The sequence below is a fragment of the Drosophila eugracilis genome, unplaced genomic scaffold (genome assembly GCF_018153835.1).
Source record: "Drosophila eugracilis isolate 14026-0451.02 unplaced genomic scaffold, ASM1815383v1 contig_575, whole genome shotgun sequence".
In the NCBI taxonomy this organism is placed as follows: domain Eukaryota; kingdom Metazoa; phylum Arthropoda; class Insecta; order Diptera; family Drosophilidae; genus Drosophila; species Drosophila eugracilis.
Window position 1 is genome coordinate 373,844 of NW_024573454.1, and position 20,378 is coordinate 394,221.

At 40.0% G+C, this 20,378-nt stretch overlaps 6 protein-coding genes across 6 annotated transcripts; 2 read left to right on the forward strand and 4 right to left on the reverse strand.

The window, feature by feature from the left end:
• The first annotated feature begins 8,670 nt into the window (after positions 1-8,670).
• LOC108111207 (secretion-regulating guanine nucleotide exchange factor) lies at positions 8,671-10,798 on the forward strand. Its single transcript, XM_017220608.2, has 4 exons — positions 8,671-8,967; positions 9,440-9,691; positions 9,751-10,526; positions 10,592-10,798. The coding sequence occupies exons 1-4, from the start codon at positions 8,950-8,952 to the stop codon at positions 10,680-10,682; spliced, it is 1,137 nt and encodes a 378-aa protein (XP_017076097.1). The 5' UTR covers positions 8,671-8,949; the 3' UTR covers positions 10,683-10,798.
• A 70-nt stretch (positions 10,799-10,868) lies between these two features.
• Positions 10,869-13,340, forward strand: LOC108111181 (nuclear transcription factor Y subunit beta). Its single transcript, XM_017220567.2, has 4 exons — positions 10,869-11,024; positions 11,655-11,830; positions 11,891-12,411; positions 12,504-13,340. The coding sequence occupies exons 2-4, from the start codon at positions 11,749-11,751 to the stop codon at positions 13,311-13,313; spliced, it is 1,413 nt and encodes a 470-aa protein (XP_017076056.2). The 5' UTR covers positions 10,869-11,024; positions 11,655-11,748; the 3' UTR covers positions 13,314-13,340.
• A 190-nt stretch (positions 13,341-13,530) lies between these two features.
• On the reverse strand, positions 13,531-14,736 carry LOC108111198 (phytepsin). Its single transcript, XM_017220597.2, has one exon. The coding sequence runs from the start codon at positions 14,734-14,736 to the stop codon at positions 13,555-13,557; it is 1,182 nt and encodes a 393-aa protein (XP_017076086.2). The 3' UTR covers positions 13,531-13,554.
• Positions 14,737-14,985: 249 nt separating this feature from the next.
• Positions 14,986-16,305, reverse strand: LOC108110849 (lysosomal aspartic protease). Its single transcript, XM_017220097.2, has one exon. The coding sequence runs from the start codon at positions 16,291-16,293 to the stop codon at positions 15,061-15,063; it is 1,233 nt and encodes a 410-aa protein (XP_017075586.2). The 5' UTR covers positions 16,294-16,305; the 3' UTR covers positions 14,986-15,060.
• A 333-nt stretch (positions 16,306-16,638) lies between these two features.
• On the reverse strand, positions 16,639-18,020 carry LOC108110840 (lysosomal aspartic protease). The gene has a single exon (XM_017220085.2). The coding sequence runs from the start codon at positions 17,935-17,937 to the stop codon at positions 16,720-16,722; it is 1,218 nt and encodes a 405-aa protein (XP_017075574.2). The 5' UTR covers positions 17,938-18,020; the 3' UTR covers positions 16,639-16,719.
• A 404-nt stretch (positions 18,021-18,424) lies between these two features.
• On the reverse strand, positions 18,425-19,888 carry LOC108110878 (aspartic proteinase A1). The gene is given in 2 exon segments (XM_017220134.2): positions 18,425-19,046; positions 19,048-19,888. Coding segments are annotated over 2 exon segments (1,263 nt in total). The 5' UTR covers positions 19,753-19,888; the 3' UTR covers positions 18,425-18,488.
• Positions 19,889-20,378: the final 490 nt, after the last annotated feature.

Here is a 20,378-nt window from a genome sequence, read left to right on the forward strand (position 1 = left end):
GCTGTCAAGCTGTTGTCATCATCGCCGCTAATCCCGCACTTGAGTGGCAAATGCCGAGCCTTCGTATGCACAGCGGCCCTGGGCGAAAATGATGATGATGTCCGGCTTAGGTAATGGCAATTTAATAAGCCCCTAAATGCTACTGTCGCCTCGGGCGCTGCGTTTTGCACTCAGCCATCGGCGATTAGGGATATACCATGTCAGCGGTGTCATCCGGAGAGCCAAGGCATCGCGGTCATATTCCTCAGCGAGGAAAAAGTTTTTCCTCCTCTGAGGGTTTACTTTTTCAGAGGTCACTTTGAAGTCAGCGGTCAGCAGATGATCTGACAAATTAAAAGTTATTAGTTAGCAGGATGTTAGGAGGTAATTAATTGTTGATTTACATATTTATATTTTATTTTCTAATTTCATAAATATTGTATAAATATTGTATATCAGAAAGAATAGTCTAAATTTCTAGCCAAAGGCGAAACCAAGTCTCCCAAATCTCTAATATTTGCCTTGCTGCTAAACGGAAAAACCTTTGGAAAACTCACAATATATCAGTCACTTGTCCTGCCATCTGCCAGTTAACTTTTTGCCAGCATTTTTTCGAGCCCTGCTTTGTCATTGGGCTCACCTGTTTCACAGGTATTTTTCGGAGCATATTTCACCTGGACCATCTGCGTCTCCACCCCAAAAAACTTGACCGGTAGTGTCGGACTTAGGACAATTACAACACGCAGGACGCGTTTTGCATACAGCAATAATACAGGAGTCTCTCGCCCAGGACGACAAAAAAAAATGGCAATTCACAAAGTCGACAAGCGTAAAATTGACAAACGTTCTTTTGGACCAAAATGCATTCAACATATACGAGCAGCAAATACCAGCAGGCAGGCAAACAAAGTCAGAGTACTTTCGGGAGGATTTCTGGGTTCTGGATTCTTGACAATGGAAGGGTGACAACAAGAGCAAAGAACAGGGGACAGGCAGCCATGATTGTTGCCCTACGCTGCTTGAGCCTGTTGACGATTGTTAGTGAGACATTGACTAAGTGTCCGGACGAAGGACAAGGTGATAGAGGAGCTGGAGGATCACTGAAGAGAAAACAGGGGGGACATCATGGGTACTGGCATCCAGATTGGACGGACAGCTTAATGACATTCAAAGTGTCGAGTGGACTACGACTGGCCAACAGAGTCAAGCATGGCACAGATTGCTTCACTGAAAGAAAAGATTAGATATTACCTAAGAATCTCAAGTTTATATCTTCAACTTCATCTGCGATTTTTACCTTACAAATATCCAATTTCATTTTCAATAAGAGTTCTTTCTTGAAAGAATTATAATTAATTTCCAATAATTTTTCTCAGTGCTTTCAAAGTATGGCCCCCAGCCTCCCCCACGATTTCCCTCCTTCAACTCCTTCAGGCGGTGTCAGAGTGCATTCTTGTTGACTTACTGACACTTTCGACCCTGACAGAAGAAGAGGGAACAACCGACTGGCTGGCTGCTCTGGAGGAAATTAGTGCCACAAAAGGATTGTCCAGAGGTCAGAGGTCGGTGGCTGGAAGGGGCATGAAGTGCTCATTATTCAGCTCATTTGCATGCATTTCATTGCAGGACACACATTTGTCCACTCTTCGAGCCCTTTACTTATGTTTTTTCCCATTTTCCTTTCGTCATTTACTGCGTACTTTTATTTCCCATTGCCGCCGGAAAAATCTTGTGGCTTAGGTGCATTACGGGTTTACGCATCCGTTTGGAGTTGAAAAAAGGTAGGTCTTGCAGACTAAAGGATACCCTTCTATTAAGTTTCAGAATTATAGATGTTATTTGACCAATTCTAACCTTATCCCATAACCTAAGAAATTGTTTTCCTCCTTCTAAGCAAGTGTTAATTGCAACTACTTCCAGCCTTCCTTCCTTCTCTTAGCATTCATTCCTTACCTTTCAAACTGAGTCTGTGTTATGTAATCCCCTTAACAAATACCTGATACCCCAGATGATACAGAGTAAAACACATGCAGCAAACAAGCAGAGATTTAGCAGCTTGATCTCTGGTCACTCCGTCCAGCTAGGACAATGCCAAAAACACTAGGACATCTGGCAAGTTCTGGTCCTTCTGTCCCTGTACTGTCCACCGCCTTTTGTGTTGTGGCCCATGTAATCGCATTTGGTCGGCTTCGGACCCAAAAGTCGTAGACGAATGCAATTTGCAAGAAGGAACTTGTTTAAATAGATTTCCTCTAGACAAAAAAAAGCAATGCAGATTCAAATGGAGATGAGCTCGGTGGATGGATGCAAAATGAAGAGCCCAGTGACTGGGAGTTTTCCTGTCTTCAGGTTGAGGATTTTTCGGTGTGCAGACATAATTTTTAGCTTTCTGTGTCACTCACTGGCTTTGTAATTAAATTGTCAATTGGAAGTCATGCATTGTTGAGCACAAATTGAATTTATTCAGGAAAAAGTGAATTGTTTGTAGTGCAGGTAAAAGTTTATTTCAAGAATGCTTGTCCTAAATTTGGCTTAAAATATAGAGAATTATTAAAGATCAAAAGAAGTTGTAACAAACTGCCTTTCAGTATTTGTAGGGGCTTAATAAAGCTTAGATTTATGCTAAATATATTTGCAATATTGCCATCTATATCGATTGAAGACGCCCTCATAAATCCGAAATGCTCATTAAGTTTCTTGCCAACTTGGCAATTGAAACGATTTAAATTGCCAATTGAAATCTCCATTCAATCGAACGACCCAAGTTCTCCTAATGAGCATGGTCCGAGGTCCTGGCCCAGGCCCAGGCCCAGGCCGAACCTAATTGCATTTAAATTGCCACTCGTGTTATGTTAACAAATAATTAGTTGCCCACTGGGCACGAAAGGCAGACTAAGCTGGCCGTCAGGGGGGCGTGGCTGAAAGGCTGCTGGCAATTTAGACCAAGACAAGGACACAATGCACACATCCAGTTGGAAATAGAGATAGAGGTCCTGTCAGTTAGACAGACGGCGTACAGAACCGCAAGAGCGGCGGCAACGCCTCATTTGCATAAACTGCGATGCGGCACTTGAGGCCAACTTTGGATTCGGATTGAGAAATAGCAATGGTTAGAGTAACAGCAGAGGATTAAAATATACTATATATATACGTAGGTGTATGTGGAGGATTTCAGCTTAAAAGGATTCTAGGTATAGCCTGCGAAAATCCATTTAAGTAATTGAAATATTTGAAGTAACAGGATCAGCCTTTTGTACTTTTCAATTACATTTAAATTGGTATTTATGGGGTTCAGTTTACATATCTTTGCCTTAAAGATTACATTTTAGCAGATTAATAAAGTGGTCAAGCAAGATAAAACTCCTTATAGAGGGATAATTTAATCTTAAAACGTGTAACTTAGTTACCTAACTTCAGCAAAAACTTACCATTTTCCAATGCCAAACCAATAAAAAATTCATTAAAATTCAATAAAATATAGTCATTTGCCATTTCCCTAATAACACACAAATTAATAATTAGCATCAAACAAAAACAATAGAGAGCATAGTAATCACATCATGCTCAACAGGAAGATGTTAGAAATAGGAAACGGAAGTAACTCATGCATGTACAGTAGAATATGTGTTAAAATCTCTAAAGATTAAATTGCTTTTGCATCGACAGACAAGTTAGATGATGATGATGATGATGATGATGGCGGAAGTTGTGGAAAATGGGAATCCCCTGAAGGTGCAGGTCATCAATATCCTGTCAAGCTCAACAAGGCAAATTTTCACAGGCTCTTAGCAGTTTACAGTGGGGAAATATTTCAGTTTGACAAAGATACATAGATAAAAGATATTTTATTGAATCAATAATAGTAAAATATAAAATAGAAAAGGTTTATTAAGATAAATAAAAAATAATAATAACATTTTCAAAGAAAATTAAACTTTTTTAGACCTAAATGAAAATTTCAAAATTATTTTAAAACTTAAAAATCTCAAAAAAAGTCCACAGTGCCCCGACGATAGTTCAATGAAGTATTTCACCCAATCCCGAGCCCCGTGAAAAACCGAGAGGCATGCAACGGAGCATGCGAAAATTTGGCTAATACGGAATGCCGGCTAAGAAATTCAAAGTGCATAGATTAAAGCGCAATGAAATCGGGCAAGGCAAGGGCAATGTGAGAGCGCCTCGACCGGAAACTGAAGGGATACCATACCCACCTTCCCCACCAAGGCTCCCGGAAAACCCCATCTTGCACCTTTTGGAAAGAGGAAAGCAAACTTAATGCAATCAAGCTTAATGCAGCGCAACGGCTGCCAGACGACGTCTCAGAGGGGAAACGTGGGGTGGAAAGTCGGGGAAAACTAAGGCAAAGTGAATCCTTTGGGTATACCTGCGGTGAATTTTTAAGCAATTTACATAATAATTATCGAGCCAGCGTTGCAGCAGTCGAGGAAAACTGAGGAAAACCAAACCAAAATAGGGCTTCCGCCCGCAATTATCGAACAAAACTTTGGGCCCAAATCTAGGCTGGGCTTTGTCGGTGGCTTTGGCCTGGCCATAAATTAATATTAAATATTCAATAACTTAAGGATTGCGTTTGAGTACTTCCAATGTTATTAGATGGTTGGGAAAACTATTCTGATTAATCTTGAGATCTTGACTTCAATTCCCTCTATTTCCATTAATTATCTTCAAAATATTTAAAGCTTTCACTACGAAATCAATTTCTTGTGAAAATTCCACCCATTTGATATATTGCTAAGTAGTACCAGCTAAGTTCCTGAGATTTGGCAGTAGCGAAAAGCAGTAAAACTTTAAGTCAATCAGGGAAAACAATTTTTGAAAAGTGCTAGCAACAAATCCGAGCGCAACGAAGGATTTTGAAAAATATTTGACATTTACATTGTGCGCAACGCGGGAATAAAGGACACTGATGATGGTCGGGAATGGGAAATGGGGAAATGGGCGGGGAAAACTGAGTAAAGGCAAAGCGGGGAGGACGTTGAGCGCTTGTTTAACTTAAATTGCTTTGCTCTGGCGTTGGAGAGATGGCGAAACAAAAGCCAACAACTGCAACTTTGCTCAATGCGCTTCCGTTTCCGCTACCCAGAATCCTCATCCCTGAACCCTCTTTTTCTCCGTATTTTCCCAGCTCCCTTCCTTCATTTTCCGACCCGCTCTTGGTTAAAACTCCTTGGCACAGCCAAAGTTTGGCATTGTTGTCTTTGGCTGTTGCTTGTGGCAATCACTTTCATTCGTTTTCCCCCAGAAAAACCGCCAAACACTTCCGCTCATCCGCGCACCTCACCCCATCATCGCCAAGCCATCCGTTTTTGGCCATGTCTTTGTGGCAAAGTTTAAGTATAAAATTTAGTTTCTTTTGGCTTGGAAAATGCATTTTCTAGCGTCAGCTTGATTTACCCCATGGAATTGCATACGTTTTTTGATTGAGCAATTAGGGCAACACCGAGGGGTTCTGCGGTCTGATTGCTTTTCAAATTTCATTTAAAGTGTCAGCCACACCAGAAACTATTCCATTTTCATAATTTGACAGCCATTGCGGTGCAGCTCTGGCTTCTGTATTTCGATTATGTCAGTTATGGAGTTGCAGGTGGTTGTGGTGCGAAAAGAGTGAGGTTTTCCCCGATGGCTCTAGTCCTCTGTCCAAATGTCCTCTACACAATAGACAACAGCACGGACCACAGTCATGATTAGTGGTCGTCATGACTTGTGTCCCGCTGATATTCAAAATTCGTTTTGGTCGTCGGAAAATATGGAATTGCTTTTTTGACATGCCATGGAAATTTGAGAGGTTGGGGATTCCAGATTTCATTTGCCAATGCTAACATTTATTTAAAGAGAGTTACCCATAGAGATTAAAGACCCTTTGAGTCCCACAAGCATTTAAAATTTACAAAATCCTTTAATCAGATAAGTTAATTTAAAAACGTTCTGGCCAACCGATGACATTTGAAGCCAAACGCTTAATTGCAAGTGCCAATCGGCAGCTTTCCCGATCAGCAGAACTTCCTTCCTTCCTTTTCCGATTTTCCCATCCACCACCCCACAACAACTTTGCCACTTTGGCTTATCACACGTTGGCGTTGTCCTTGCTTTGCTGCCAATGTGCTAGCCACAGGGAGCAAAAAAGAAAGTAAAGCGTAAGCGAAAAACAAACAAAATGCAACTTGCAATGAAAATGAAACCACAAAAGGGAGGAGGTACAAAAAAAGTGTGGGGAAAATAAAAAACGTAAGCCATTTACTCGTTAACTGTTAATTCAGAGGGGCAAAAAAAATATACAGTGGTATCTTTTTAAATTAAAAAATAAAAATTTTATTTAAAAATTGAACATTTATTTAAAGCTTAAAATAAAGAAGAATACACCTTCATATCAATATATTTCAAGTTTGGATAATAATTTTACATTTTTAATAATTTGAAACACTTTTCGAATGCTCACTGTAGCTGCAAAGTTGGTAAGGACAAGTTGAAACAAAAGAAGAGGGTCTGCAAAACGTGCCGGAGAGTGCGGCTAATAACAAAGCGCCGTTGCCGACACAACACATTTGCACATCAAATTAGATTTAATTTCGAAAACAGCAAAAAAATGTCTCTTTTTAGCACAAAAAACGGAAAGGAACAACAAAAGTGACTTTGGCAAAAAAAGAAAACACAACACACGAAACCAACTCAACACGCAGAGGCTACAAAAAGCGAGAAAAATGTGACAACCAACAGACAAAAAGTCGTAAAGATGCCAAAAACATACAGGAAATGGAGTCACGTGTCCTTTACGTTTAAATTACTCCACTGGGAACGCTCACATATGCGCAAATACACACACATGCACGCGTGCATGAATGCAAGTAAAGCCTTATAACTAGTCCTTCGAAATACACTTATCCGTATACGGATCGTACACGAGGTTCTTGAATGACAGAACCATAATATTAATGACAACCCAATATTTGAATTCGAATCTTTGGCGGGTTTTTTGTTAACAGTGCTGCACAATTTTGGGCTGCCAATATTTTGCAACACTGCTAATGTTGCTTAACAGCAGTCTATAACATTGGTATGTTAATGAACAATAGAATAAATTACCGCCAAAATGTTAATAGTTTAAAAGTTCTTAAGAACTTAGATGAAATATAATAATCCTATTTAATCTTAAAGAAATTACTTTAAAAATGCGAAAATATTCATTTTATGTTATGAATTGCATGCAAATGCACTTTAATTTAATTCAATTAAGTTTATTGCATTATTATTATTTTATACCACCCTGAATTAATGAACACCTACTTAAACAGTACATTTCTCATTTTCTTTGATTGCTTATGGCTTTATGGGGATTTCCCGTCATATATATCTGAGCTGACCACAGCAAAACGGAAACGCTCATATAAACCCGTCATATTCGCGCCAAGAAATAGGGATAACAATTCATACTGGACTCACAAAAAAGTAGCCGCAAAGTGAAATCCACTTAAGCGACTTTTAAATGCTCTTAAATTTAAATTTCAAATATTATCTATCGTTTCCTTAATCTGCAAGGCCAATTAAAGTTCCGCCTTCCTTTGGATTTCTCTATTCAAATCTGACGTTGAACATGTTAATTCCCCGTGGTCTTAATTGACTGCCATTGCAATTCAAAAGGGATTTCCATTGCCTTTGGGCACCTTCGATTGCATGTGGAGCTGCCGTCTTTTCTTGCATGGATTTTCTTCGTTTGCGGGTATCAAGTGAAAATCATCAGTTTTCATTTCTAGCGTTTAGGGGCGGCCACCCTTTGCCGCTTGAATGTGTGGCTCATTTTTGAATTGCAAATGCGAATCCACAGTGCATTCTTCACATGAGAAGGTGTGTTGAATTGGCGAGGGGTGGGGCAGGAGGTCCTGGCCACATTGCATGCCAGTCGAACATAGCAGCTTTGTAATGTCCTGCTGTTAGCGCCAGTTGCCCATTTGTGTAGCTTGGCTTTACAAGCGACGTGATTTTTGTGTAATTAAAAACCAGTTTACCTGTAAGAGGATTACTACGAACTTGATTTTTCAATTTTATATATTAAAATAATAAACTTGTTAGAAAAAAGTTTTACTGTACTATTTCTACTTAACAATGTTAAATTCATGTAAGTCACTCTACTTAAGGTAGAATTTCTTCTTGTTAATGTTGGATTATTATTTTTATAATTATAATAATAAGTTTTATCATCTTGTATTTCTAGGAATTCACAACTTCGTTCCTTTCCTTTTTTCTTTCATTAATTTCCCTTTTCCCTTTTTTCTTGGACAAACTCACATTGTGGCTAACTAGGGTGGCTTTCTTGACCCAAGCCCGACAATTAAAACTTAATTAAAATTGCATGCACTTTAACCTTCGCCCTGAACTTTTATTGCTTTTAATTAGAATATATTTATATGAGCTTGACACGATTTGTACGCCCATCCGGTAGTGTTATATAATCGTTATGCCCATAACCAAATGAGGCATTAAATGAAATCAAAGTGTTATTAGCTGAGTTCTCAAAAAATAATTTTGAATTTAATTTAAATAAGTAATCTGGAGTATTTAAAAAGTTGGCTTGGCGGGAACTATAATAAAATTAACATTTATCTGTTATTTACCAGAGCCATGTTAACAAATCAGCTGTGTACCAAAGTCTGGCAACTCTACTCATTTGCATTGTTTACATTTTGTGTGCATGCGACGCCAAAAAACTAATAGAAACGTGAGTTATAAAAGTAATTCCAGCGGCAGAGCCAAGCCTCAGTTTTACATGAGCTACCAAAGGCGGAAGAACGTTTCTGGAGGCTCAAGGAGCAGCATTGGAGGCCATCGAGGAGTCGAAATCACTGGTTTGCTGCCGCATTCTTGTCGTGACTGCGGCGCATTAAATCACCGGGAAATAAGCGGCGACGAACAACAACCGGAAGTTCAGCGCGAAACGAGCAACTGGTGGTCACCAACATGGAGGTTTACGCCTGGGTAGGACTAACACTATATAGTAATCCGCTTTAAGAAACCGAAAGGCTTAACACCCTTGAAGTACGAAGTAATCTTATCTCTGGATTGTTTTACAAATCTTCATGGCTAGTAGTTAACTTTGAACTTATCTCCTTAAATGTTTTTTGGACTTGTATTCTCAAATTGGTTATTTGTACTGTTTCTTTTATTTGTCAATTTAAGAGAATTTTAAAGCTATGAAAGCAATAAGTCGAAAGGCAAGAAATCAAGTGAATATTGTCGATAAATCTAATTTTTAGCTAAGAATATAAAATAGGAGCTTTAGGAATAGCATTTGTTAGAATTTTCTAAACTTTTACCAAAAACTACTCTACCCTGCAATGAGTACTACAAAAAAACAGAGACATCGTCTTTTGGCGATTGCATTTGCATTGCAAATTAATGAGTGATTTCCTTTGGTTGGCTTTTCGCCCTTTTTTTCCCCATGTCTTAGGGTGCCAATTCTCACGGCCAGCTCGGCCTTGGCTTTGAGTCCGAATTGTGCATGACACCGCAGCGGGTGACCAGGTGCTCCTTCGCCGCCCCCCAAGTTAAATTCATTCGTGGAGGTGGTGGCCACGTCCTCATTCTCGACACAAATGGAAGGGTACATGCCTGCGGATGGAACAATCGTGGTCAACTTGGACTTGACTCGACGGAGGAGTGCCACAACGAGTTCAAGATGATTCCCACCGAATATTTTGGGGTAGGTAATCAAAAGAAATTTACATCTCAAAGGTAATCTTTATTGCACTTTTATTGTAGGAAGTACCAGTGGAAACCATCAGTTGTGGTTGGGACATTTCAGGAGCCATTACGGTGACCAAACGCCTTTATGTCTGGGGCTCGAATGCCTTCCAGCAGTTAGGCATTTGCCAGCGGGGATTTATAGCCGTTAGACGACCCATGCCAGTGAAACTTCCCCGGGAAGAATCCGCTTTAAGGATCAGCTTTGGCCTGCGACATTGTGCTGTCCTAACACAGGACAACAAAATCTATGTGTTCGGACGACTCAGGATCATGGATCCTCCGCCTATCGAGCTTGATATAACGGCCACCTGCCTGCACCGCTGCAATACGGTCAAGATACAGGCTCATAACCCCAATGAACTTCGGATAGTTTCCATTTCAAGTGGGCAGAATCATATGCTGCTCAAGTGCGTAGATCTAAGCGAATTGGGTGGCGGCAGCACTAAGAGAATCCTCACATTAGGAGACAATAAATTCGGACAGTCCAATGCCTTTCAGTTCGAGGAGGATGTGCGGCAATTGGCAGTGGGTTGGACCCACAATGCAGCAGTGCTGAAGAACAATGAGATCCTCGTATGGGGTCGCAATTGCTATGGTCAATTGGGAATCGGCTCGTTCAGCGATCAGCAGGCTATACCCACACCACTTCGCTTAAAGCTTCCAGAGGATCAGAGTCCGGCTAGGATTCATATGGGTGCCGAGCACGGGCTGTTGAGGTCTACGGCTGGAGAGGTTTACACCTGGGGATGGAACGAGCATGGAAATTGTGGTAACAACAGCACTGAAAATTTGTAAGTAGCTAAAATTGGATAAAACTAATAAATTTATGATTTAACTTTATATTTTCCTTTTATAGATGTACTCCAACCCTTTTAGAGCTGCCACCAGTTAAATTGTGCGGCGCTGGAGCCGGATTCTGTTATGCCATTACAGAGCCTGTTAACTGATTTGTATTTGCATGTCCTGACGCTTTGTTTAATTTTTAACTTAGGGCCCATTGTGTAATATTTGTGTACAGCTTTGTTAAAACTTTTAAAATAAAAGTACTACTGTTGAGAATAAATTTTGTTTGCAATCTAATAAACTAAATAACATTACAGTCCAACATAGTTACCATTGAAAATTTAATCATTTTGCTAAATATACTCTCCAAAATTCCTTTTTTCGTGTCGTGCTTAAAAGTTTCAATATTTTTGGCGATTCATTTTTGACAACCTACTCAAACCAGTTATATATTCCTCATCTAACGACACGTGAACCAATTTGTTTTTAAACTTGGATTTTTATGTGTATGTAAATCGACGGACAATTAAAGGAACTCATGTTTTTGGTTAAACGGTCACACTGCAGCGCATTTTTTAACATTTGCGCTTGCGCTGTTTCCGGTAACTTCTGACCGTCCGAAATATTTATTATTTTACATTTATTTTGTCAATATTTTGCTTAAGATTTTTAACATTTAAACATTGTTAGCACCAACTTTTAAATTAGGTAAGAAAAATTTAAAAATAATATTTCAATGTGTAAAATAACACCAAATCGGGTTTTAAGTGTTTCTTAAGTAATATAGTTAAATAAAAAAAATAAGTAAATACATAAACAAATTGGTTTATTATCCAATAATATTTAAAGAACAAAAGAAAGTGCCTCTGAAATTAAAATTTTTATTGATTTTGTAGTTCTGCGAAAATTTCCATACAGTGCTGCCCATCAACCTGAAACTTTTTTGCCGAGCATGTGAATTTTTTGTGTTCTTTGGCGATTTCCTGGGGTTCCTCATTTTGTGTGCCGTAGCGTAAATAATTTTAATGTTTACACGCGTACTGTAACCCAAGCCCGAATAAGTTTATAAACAAAAGCAGTGAGAATCGCTTCGGCTTGCACTTGATTACTAAGGTTTTTATTTAAATCTCATTCAGTCTCGGGAGCTGGCAGACACAGGTTGAAGATTATTATTTGAAGAAGTTCATTGAAAATTGTTCTAAATTTATAGTTTCTGTATTTAATATCCTAATGGCCGAGAATAATAACAATTTTAAGAGTGAAGTTGTATTTGATGACTTGGATGCCATGGAAACTGAGGCTGCTACTCAAGGTAAAATGTTCTATTAAATTTTTTTGATTCATGTTTCTTAAAATCTGTTGTTTTTCTTAGCCAATATATCCGCTCAACTGGCTATGAAAATCTGGTCCGTAACACCTGATGATATTTCCCTGGGGCTCGTGGAGCAGCCCGAGCATTTTGTGCCAAACTGTGGAACTGCAACAGAAAATGAATCAGGAAATGATAGTCCTGGAAATGCATCAGGAACCGGATCTGGAACTGAATCTGGAAGTGGTTCTGGAAATGAAACCGTTAGTAAGCCACCGGCTAACGATAATGCCAGCATTTACTTGTCAGAAGTGGAGCGGGTACTTTATGGAGATACCACAGGTTATCCGGAATATGGCAGTCCAAATTTCTTTAAGGCCGCCGAGAATTATTCCCTCTTCGGGGAAAGCTTTCTGGACTTTCCCAAGGACACTGCCATCTGTTTAGCTGGTCTGGGAACGATGGCGAATCAAGCTTGGCATTCAACACCGGTTATCGAACGATCTGCCATGTCGGTTCCTTTATATGAACGGCGACAAGCTGCGGAAACAGAACGAGCTACCTCCGTGACAAACTGTTTGGGGGTGAGATATGGATTCTAGATATTTTATTTTATATTCCAAGTTTTTCCTGAGAGCTTATTTAGCTACTAAGACTAACATATTTCATATTTTAGTGCGCCTATCAGCAAAGGCAGCAGCAACTACAGAAGCAGCAGCAACAACAACAACAGCAGCAGCAGCAGCAACAACATCAGCAGCAACAACAGCACCATCAGCAGAATCAACATAAACAACAACAGCAGCAGCATCATCCTCGTCAACCTGGCACCGACAACAATAACAACAACAATCGCAACGGCGTCAAAAATTTCAATGAGATACCATTTCCTCAGTTCTACCATCAGATGCACCACCAATCGCAGCCGCAGCCACAGCTAAATCCACCGCATAACCATATCCACTTGCAACATAAAACAGTGCAGCAACAAGGGGCAAACCCAACACAGCAGCAGCAATACCAGCAGCAGCAACACCAGCAGCAGCAACACCAGCACCAGCAGCAAAACCAGCAGCAGCAGCCCCACCAGCAGCAGCAACATCGTCAAGCGGGAAACTCATTTGCAGGAGACTTGGGAGGATTGAATTTTTCCAATGCCAATGATCTGGCTTTGCTCTATCAGCAAATAATGGCCGGTAACTTGCGCACAAACCAACAGCAACATCAGCACCAGCAGCAACATCGTACTGGAGCAGTTCCCAGTATCGGGGATTTGGCAGGATTGGCTCATGCCAATCCCAATGATATTGCGTTGCTTTACCGGCAATTAATGGCTCAAAATTTGCGGTCAAATCAGCAGCTTCGCCAGCAACAACAGCAACCTCGTCTGCCACGTGCCATTTATGGGGGCAACGGTGGACAGTCAGGCGGTGGAGGTGGAAATACACCAAACGGAAAGGAACCCCCAGCAGGAAATCACAAATAAGATGTGTGCACCAATTCAAAGGTCAGACTTCAGACATTTCAGACATTTAGATTTTTGTAATTACTTAACTCAGTTTTGTTTACATCAGTAAAAACCAACCTTTCATCACTAAAAATTGTAGATAAAATAATAAACTTGCATCTTGCTTTATATAATATAAAACATAGCATTCAATTCTAATCTTGTAACACCATTAATAAAAAAAACATTATACCAAGTAAATAAATACATTTTAATCCCGTTAAACAGCCGGTGCTATACCAATTCTTTTTCTAGCCCAATCGAACTCCACATAGTTCTCCCTGAGAAACACATCTCCGATGATCCAGTAAGTCAGACCACGCATATCCATAAAGCCGGAGAAGCAAAAGTCCTGATATACAATCACATAGGTCTGTGGCTTTATATAGAACTCCTTGCCCGCGATGCCAAATACTATAATCGGAAGTTGGGCAATGGTAGAACAGTCAACAATATACAGATCATATGTGGCATTATGCTCGGCTCCTATAGCTTTGTTTATATAGAGAACATCAATCACAGGACCAACGATCAGTGAGGTTCCCGTGTCCATTATGGCCTTGCATCCCGTATCACAACGTCTTGAACTTTTCCCATGAACCTCAATGAAATCCATTTGAAAGGTCCAGTACTTGACCTCGGTCAAGTTTGTGTAAGTCAACGGACCATAGTACAGACTTGAGTTCGATCCACCGAGTATCATTGAACCACCATCGGTGGAGCCACTTTTCAGGTGAAATGAAAATATTGGCTGCTCTACCAATTTTTGGTCAATCATTTGCTGGAATATCGGTACAGAGTTGGTCATGGAAAGTGCACTAAAAGCTAAGCCAGCGATTCCATCAAAAACAGAGCACGAGTCGGATATGTTGACCAAGCCAATTCCCTGACTCTGGATTTTTAGATCTCCAAAACCAACATTATCCGATGCCACAATGCCCTGCACAGATCCAGATCCATAGGTGATTGAAAATGGAACGCCGCTTGAATGAAAAGATTTCGACTTGGATGCCTGGAAGAATTTGTTACCGCATTGTTTAATACAAAACTTGCAATGGGAACTGGGCACCCAAATGTCTGAAGATCCTGTATCGAACTGCATCGTAAATGGCTGTCCACCAGCGGAAATAGTTCCGAAAAAGTTGGTCTCATAGGAATTTACCAACGGTTCGTTGACCACAGTCCCCTTACTAGAGTCACTGGTTACATTGACAGCATTCACTGTACGCAGTGGTGTATATCCGTACTTTCTTCTCAGGGCATTACGGAATTGCAAATGCAGATGGGCATGTGGAACCTTGTGGTGCCGCCTGGAGTGCCTTTCCAATCGAAATCTGTGAACTTTTTTACCATCCACAAACACGATCAGGCAAAAAAGTAGGATAATCACACGTAAGTTCATGGTGGAGCACTAGTTCGGTTCCTAGTCAGTCCCCTGGTTTTTATAGTTTTGCCATGTGGAATTTATCTTTTTCATATTTCTTTAAATTCGCACGTAAAGTGGGTTAAAATATGAGACTTGAACTGGAATATGTGATTTATGGTTAAATTTAATAAACTCAGAAAATTTATTGAAACGCAAATCAAATTAAAAAGGGGTGTAGTTTTGGTTTTCTAGAGGGGTAATATTTATTTGTTAGTAGGAGTTTAAAATATATAAATTTCTGTGTAAGTTAGTTTTTATAAAAACATATTGAAAAAGTGAAAAAGAAAACTTGTTTTATCCTCAATGAACCGCTGGTGCAAGTCCAATAAGTTTGTAAAAAATATCATAAACCGTAAAGTAAACTCCCAAGAAGATCTCGCCAAGAATCACCAAGGTGTTGCCTTTCAAGCTAGTAAAACCCGAAACACAAGTATTCCCATAACGAAGAACGTAATCGCTAGACTTCAATCGGAACTCTCGACGTGCAATGGTAAAGATTACATCCGGAAACTCACTGATCCTTGAGCAATTGACCAAAAAGACACTACTCGAGTCCTTAGGGTTAAGTACACCCAACATTTCGTTGATGTCATCCAGGACAGCCTCAGGTATAACAATTAGGGAAGTACCCACATCAAGTATAGCTTCGCAATTTGTACAGAACTTAAAGTCCTTCAACTTTCCACTAGTCATTGTGAATTGCCAATATCCTGGAGTTGAGACTGGGACATAGGTCAAACATCCACTATACAGAGTCGAATCAGTGCCTCCCAAAATCAGCTCACCACCATTAACCGCATTCGTGCCATTTCTATTCAAGTAAATAGAGAATACAGAACTTTTTATCAGACCTTGTGACACTAAGTTGTAGAAGGGTGGAGTGATATTATCAATGGCTATGCTTGAGAATCCCAAGCCAAGAATTCCATCGAACGATGACTTAAGAAATGCTGTCTCTGGCGTATTGGTAATCTCCGAAAAAACTTGATTCTTTATAGCAAAACCAGCAATGTTTACTGTATCTTGAGATTCAAAGCCAGAAAGTGCTATAACTCCTCCCTCCGAATCGGATCCATATTCAATGGTGAATGGCGTGTTGATAGCCTTGTAGGTTGTGGAAGCACTGGAGTTGTACTTGTCGTGATTTGCACAGGACTTAACCGTGTCTGGGCACTTGCTTGAAAGGACCCACAAATTCGCAGAACCAGTATCGATAAGGACATTCAAAGCTTGCGGAGGATTTCCAAACAGTAAGGATGTGTAATACTCCGTGTTGTAGAGATTTCCCAGCTTGGCTACCTTTGGTCCAACATTATTTGTTTTTGTTTTGGACGAAATCACAGTTGAATCAACTTTTAACTTTTGTTTAATTGACAGCGTTCTTAGTTCGTTCTTTAGATTCTCTTCAATCGGTTCAGGATTCTTGTATAATCCTAATTTAAGACTCTTTCGGGCCTCCACTTTAATGGCAAAGAGGGCCAAAACTGTTAGCCAGAACAGCAATAAATTTTGACAGTACCAATTGACCTTCATGGTCGAAGTTTTCGATTTGACAATTGAGGCCTATTTGGTCACGTATTTATAGCTTGACTTGGCTTCGTTCTCTGAGATTGCTGAAGCTCTGCAGCTGAGGCTGATCGTTTCACACCATTTAGCCAAGCATTTCACACGCGATAGTGCAGAGCATTCTGGCATTCGAACATTTTTGAAGGTGTCTGCAATCGTTAATTATGCGTAGAGAGAATTACAGTGGGATCTATAAGTTTTCTAGCTAGCAAAATAAACATTAAGCTGGGGAAAGTATTAAAAAGAAAAGTTCTTTAAAAATATATAGCCTAGTTTGCCTTTTTGTTAATCTAAAATAAAAACTGAAATTCCAACTTTTCTATGCATATATTTATTTATTTTTTTGTATTTTTATAACCATTTTTAAGCCTAGTTCGTTGGTTCGTCAAAGATCTAAGCCAGATTAGCGAAACCCACGCGGTTCTGGCCAAAATCAAACTCGGAGTAGTACTGGCCCAGGAAGACATCTCCCAAGATCCAGAAATCGGTTCCAATATAAGTGAAAGTGGACATGCAGCTGGTGTAGTTGCCTTCGGTGTAGGTTTGGATATAAACCGAGGAAGGAAGATCAAAGTTGGTGCCACCAATGTTGAAGGTCAAAACAGGCAGTGAGTCCACAGTGGAGCAAGGCACATAGTAATCTCCCTCGATAAGCATGGCGCCAATCAGGGAGTTAACCTGGGTATAGGCAGCCGGAGGACAGGCAATCAGAGAGGTACCCGTATCGGCGATTGCCTGGCAACCATCCGAAACCACGGTTCCATTCCAAGTGATGTTGTTCACACTGAACTGCCAGTAACCCTGCTGGGTCACCGATGTATAGGTCATCTCACCATCGATGAGGCTTTCATCGGTTCCACCCAGAGCTAGTTGACCTCCCTCGTCGGAGGAACCATTCCTGGCCAAGTAGAAACCAAAGACTGGCTCATCAATAAGACCCTGTTCGTAGAGATTGTAAAACGGAGGCACTACATTATCCTCGGCGATTTGCTGGAAACCCATGCCCAGAATGCCATCGAAAACGACATCGGTGAAACTGTCTCCCGGCTGAGAAACTGCCTCTCCAAAGGTCTGATTTGCGATGGCCAAACCATTAATAATGACCGTATCAATGGCGAGGTAACCCGTGACACTACCAGTTCCATATTGGATCGAGAAGTTCTGACCGCTGGACACAAAGGTGGAGGAGGCACTGGCATTGTACTGATTATGCTGCTGGCAGGCGACATCGGTGGCCAGGCACTGGGAAGAAGGAATCCACAAGTTGGCAGAACCCGTATCGAAGATGACATTGAAGTACTGCGGCGGAGTTCCAATGCTAATTTCACCATAGTAATACATATTCATCGAGTTGCCCAGTTCCTCGGGTGTGTAGTCATCCGAGTTCTGGCTGGGATAATCGTATCCATAATCAGGCTGCACATAGATCGGAACTCCATCGTCATAGATGACGAGATCGTCCGTTTGATGGTACTTATGTTTCAAAGCCCTGATGGCCTGCTTGCGATGCTGACGGGTGTTCTTATGATCTTGATTCTTATGGATCTTGATACGCTGAATCTCAGCACTGACCAAAGCCAAGATGGTCAACAAAACCAGCCACTTGAACATTTTTATTTTATAGATTTTTAGTAACTTTTATAAAAGATAAACTGCTGCCCTTTTTATTGTCTGGGGCTAGACTGAAGAGGGAACCTAGAGGCACTGCTATTTATATGGTCGGTGATAAGTACAAAACTGGCCAAAAATTGATCACCGAAGATATCACATTTGATCGATAGTCCTTATCGATCTTGGCCTTTGTTTACACGACTTGGTGCCGTGTATAAAATTGGGAAACGAAGCAATTAAATTCGGCTGTTGGGATTTTCGATAAACTTCCAGGTAAATCAGCGAACTTCAAATGGAAAAGTCTTGAAAGTAATTGCATGTTTTGATAAGAAAATCAAGTTTGTTGTAAACAAATTATTTGACCTGGAAAAGGTTATTGATTTTTCTTCAAAATGTTATTCATTCATATTATTTAAAGTGGTTTGTCAAGAGCAACACTTTAGTCATTTATTTTATTTTTAAATAAACAACTTATATATAGAAAATCTGCCACCAAATGTTTATATTTATTTATAAGCCTACCAGAAGTTTAAAAATATGAAATTATTCCCTTAAACTTTAGGAGCAACGCCGATAAGTTTGAGTCCAAAATCAAACAAAACGAAGAAGGCTCCAAAGAACACATCGCCCAGCACCCAGAGATCATTCAAGTCCTCGCCATCGTCATTGATTTGCTCTCCCTTACAGTCAGAGAGACTCGAAAAACCGGATACGCAGGTTCCACTGTAATTGAGAACATAGTCCGATGGAGTGAGAGTAAAGTCCTTCCATCCAATATTCAGAACGATATTCGGCAATTTTGACACCTTACTGCAGTCAATGATATAGACGCCGTTCTTCTTGTCGGTTTCCTTAAGACCCAATTTTTTGTTTATGATTTTGAGACCAGCACAAGGTACGATTATCAAAGAAGTTCCCACATCGAAGATGGCCTGGCAGTTGGAACAGAGCTTCTTACTACCAATCTTAACTTGTCCAACGGTGATCTGCCAGAATCCCACTTTGGAGAGTGGCACATATGTCAAACATCCGCTATAAAGTGTAGGATCCGAACCGCCAAGCAGCAGTTCTCCACCATTACTGGCATCCGAAGCGTTTCGATTGACGTAAGAACGAAAAAATGGGATCATCGATGAGTCCTTGATCCACAATATTATCCAGAGGGGTGGTCACTCCATCAATGGCTATCTGAGGAAGTCCCAGTCCTAGGATCCCATCGAAGTTCGAGCGATTGCACAAATTCTGAGATGATGAATTTATTTCAGCAAAAGTCTGATTTTTTACGGCCAAGTCGCCTAAGGTAAAGGTATCCGTGGAGAGAATACCAGTTAGGACATCCTGCGATGCAAACTGTATCTGAAAGGCTGTTCCATTGGCCTGATAAGTTTGCGATAAACTGGAATTATAGCCATTGTGTTTCGAACAAGAAGTTTTTACGAACTCCGAAGAATAGACCAGTAGATTTGCAGAGGCTGTGTCTACGAGAAGAGTGGCCTGCTGAGATTGAGGACTTCCAAAAGAAGCTGTTACGTAGTACTCGGTGTTGTGAGAGTTGATTAGGTTATCTTTGGAAAGCGTTGTTCCAGTTACAGTTAACGAGGTGATCTCTAAATCCGTGGTAGTAGTTGGGCTTAGTTTCTCTTTGAGTCTCAACTTTTGGCTGTGAAAACTCTTCAGTATCTTGGTGTGATTCGATTCTCTGTGCAGATGTAATTTCACTGACTTTCCCCATCTTCTTGATTCCACAAAACTATTGGTCAGACACAAAATTAGCACTAAGGTCAATGCCAGTCGGAGTTTCTTGAAAGACTGCATCGTTGGTCGTCGACACTTTGGCCCTAAATCGAGAACTGGTCACGTATTTATGGAAAAGCCAGGCCAGAATTCCATTACAATCAGGTCAGGTTGGAGGTATTTTCTGTTTATTGCATTGGCTTTGAACTAACTAATTAGGACAAGTTTGCAACGTAACCGGAAGTTGTTTTTTGTTACGTGCTTTTATTTCATGAGTTTTTATTTAAATTATTTATAGAATTTATTACTTATTTTTATACAAAATTATGTATTTATATTTCTTCTTCCAGTATTCTTTGTATTAACAAATAATATTTGGTCATTGGTGGTAAGTAAATGGTAAAGGAAATTCATTTTAAAAAGTTTTCCAAATATTTCTCCTTTAAGAACAAAAAAAGTGGCGCCACCTAGTCAGGGGAGAAGCAAAGCTAATGTTATTGACATTGACATGTAGATAACTTATGTGTAAGTTTGTGGTGTAGATCTCTCAAATACTAGTTCCAAAATGTACCAATTATAAAATTGGCGCTTTAGGGTTATCATTATTTATTCATTTTTAAGTTTTTAAGCCTATAAATAGGAATAGGAAATAAAAATAAATAATTAAGTTTTTGTGCAAAATATCGTTACAAACGTGTTAAACTAAA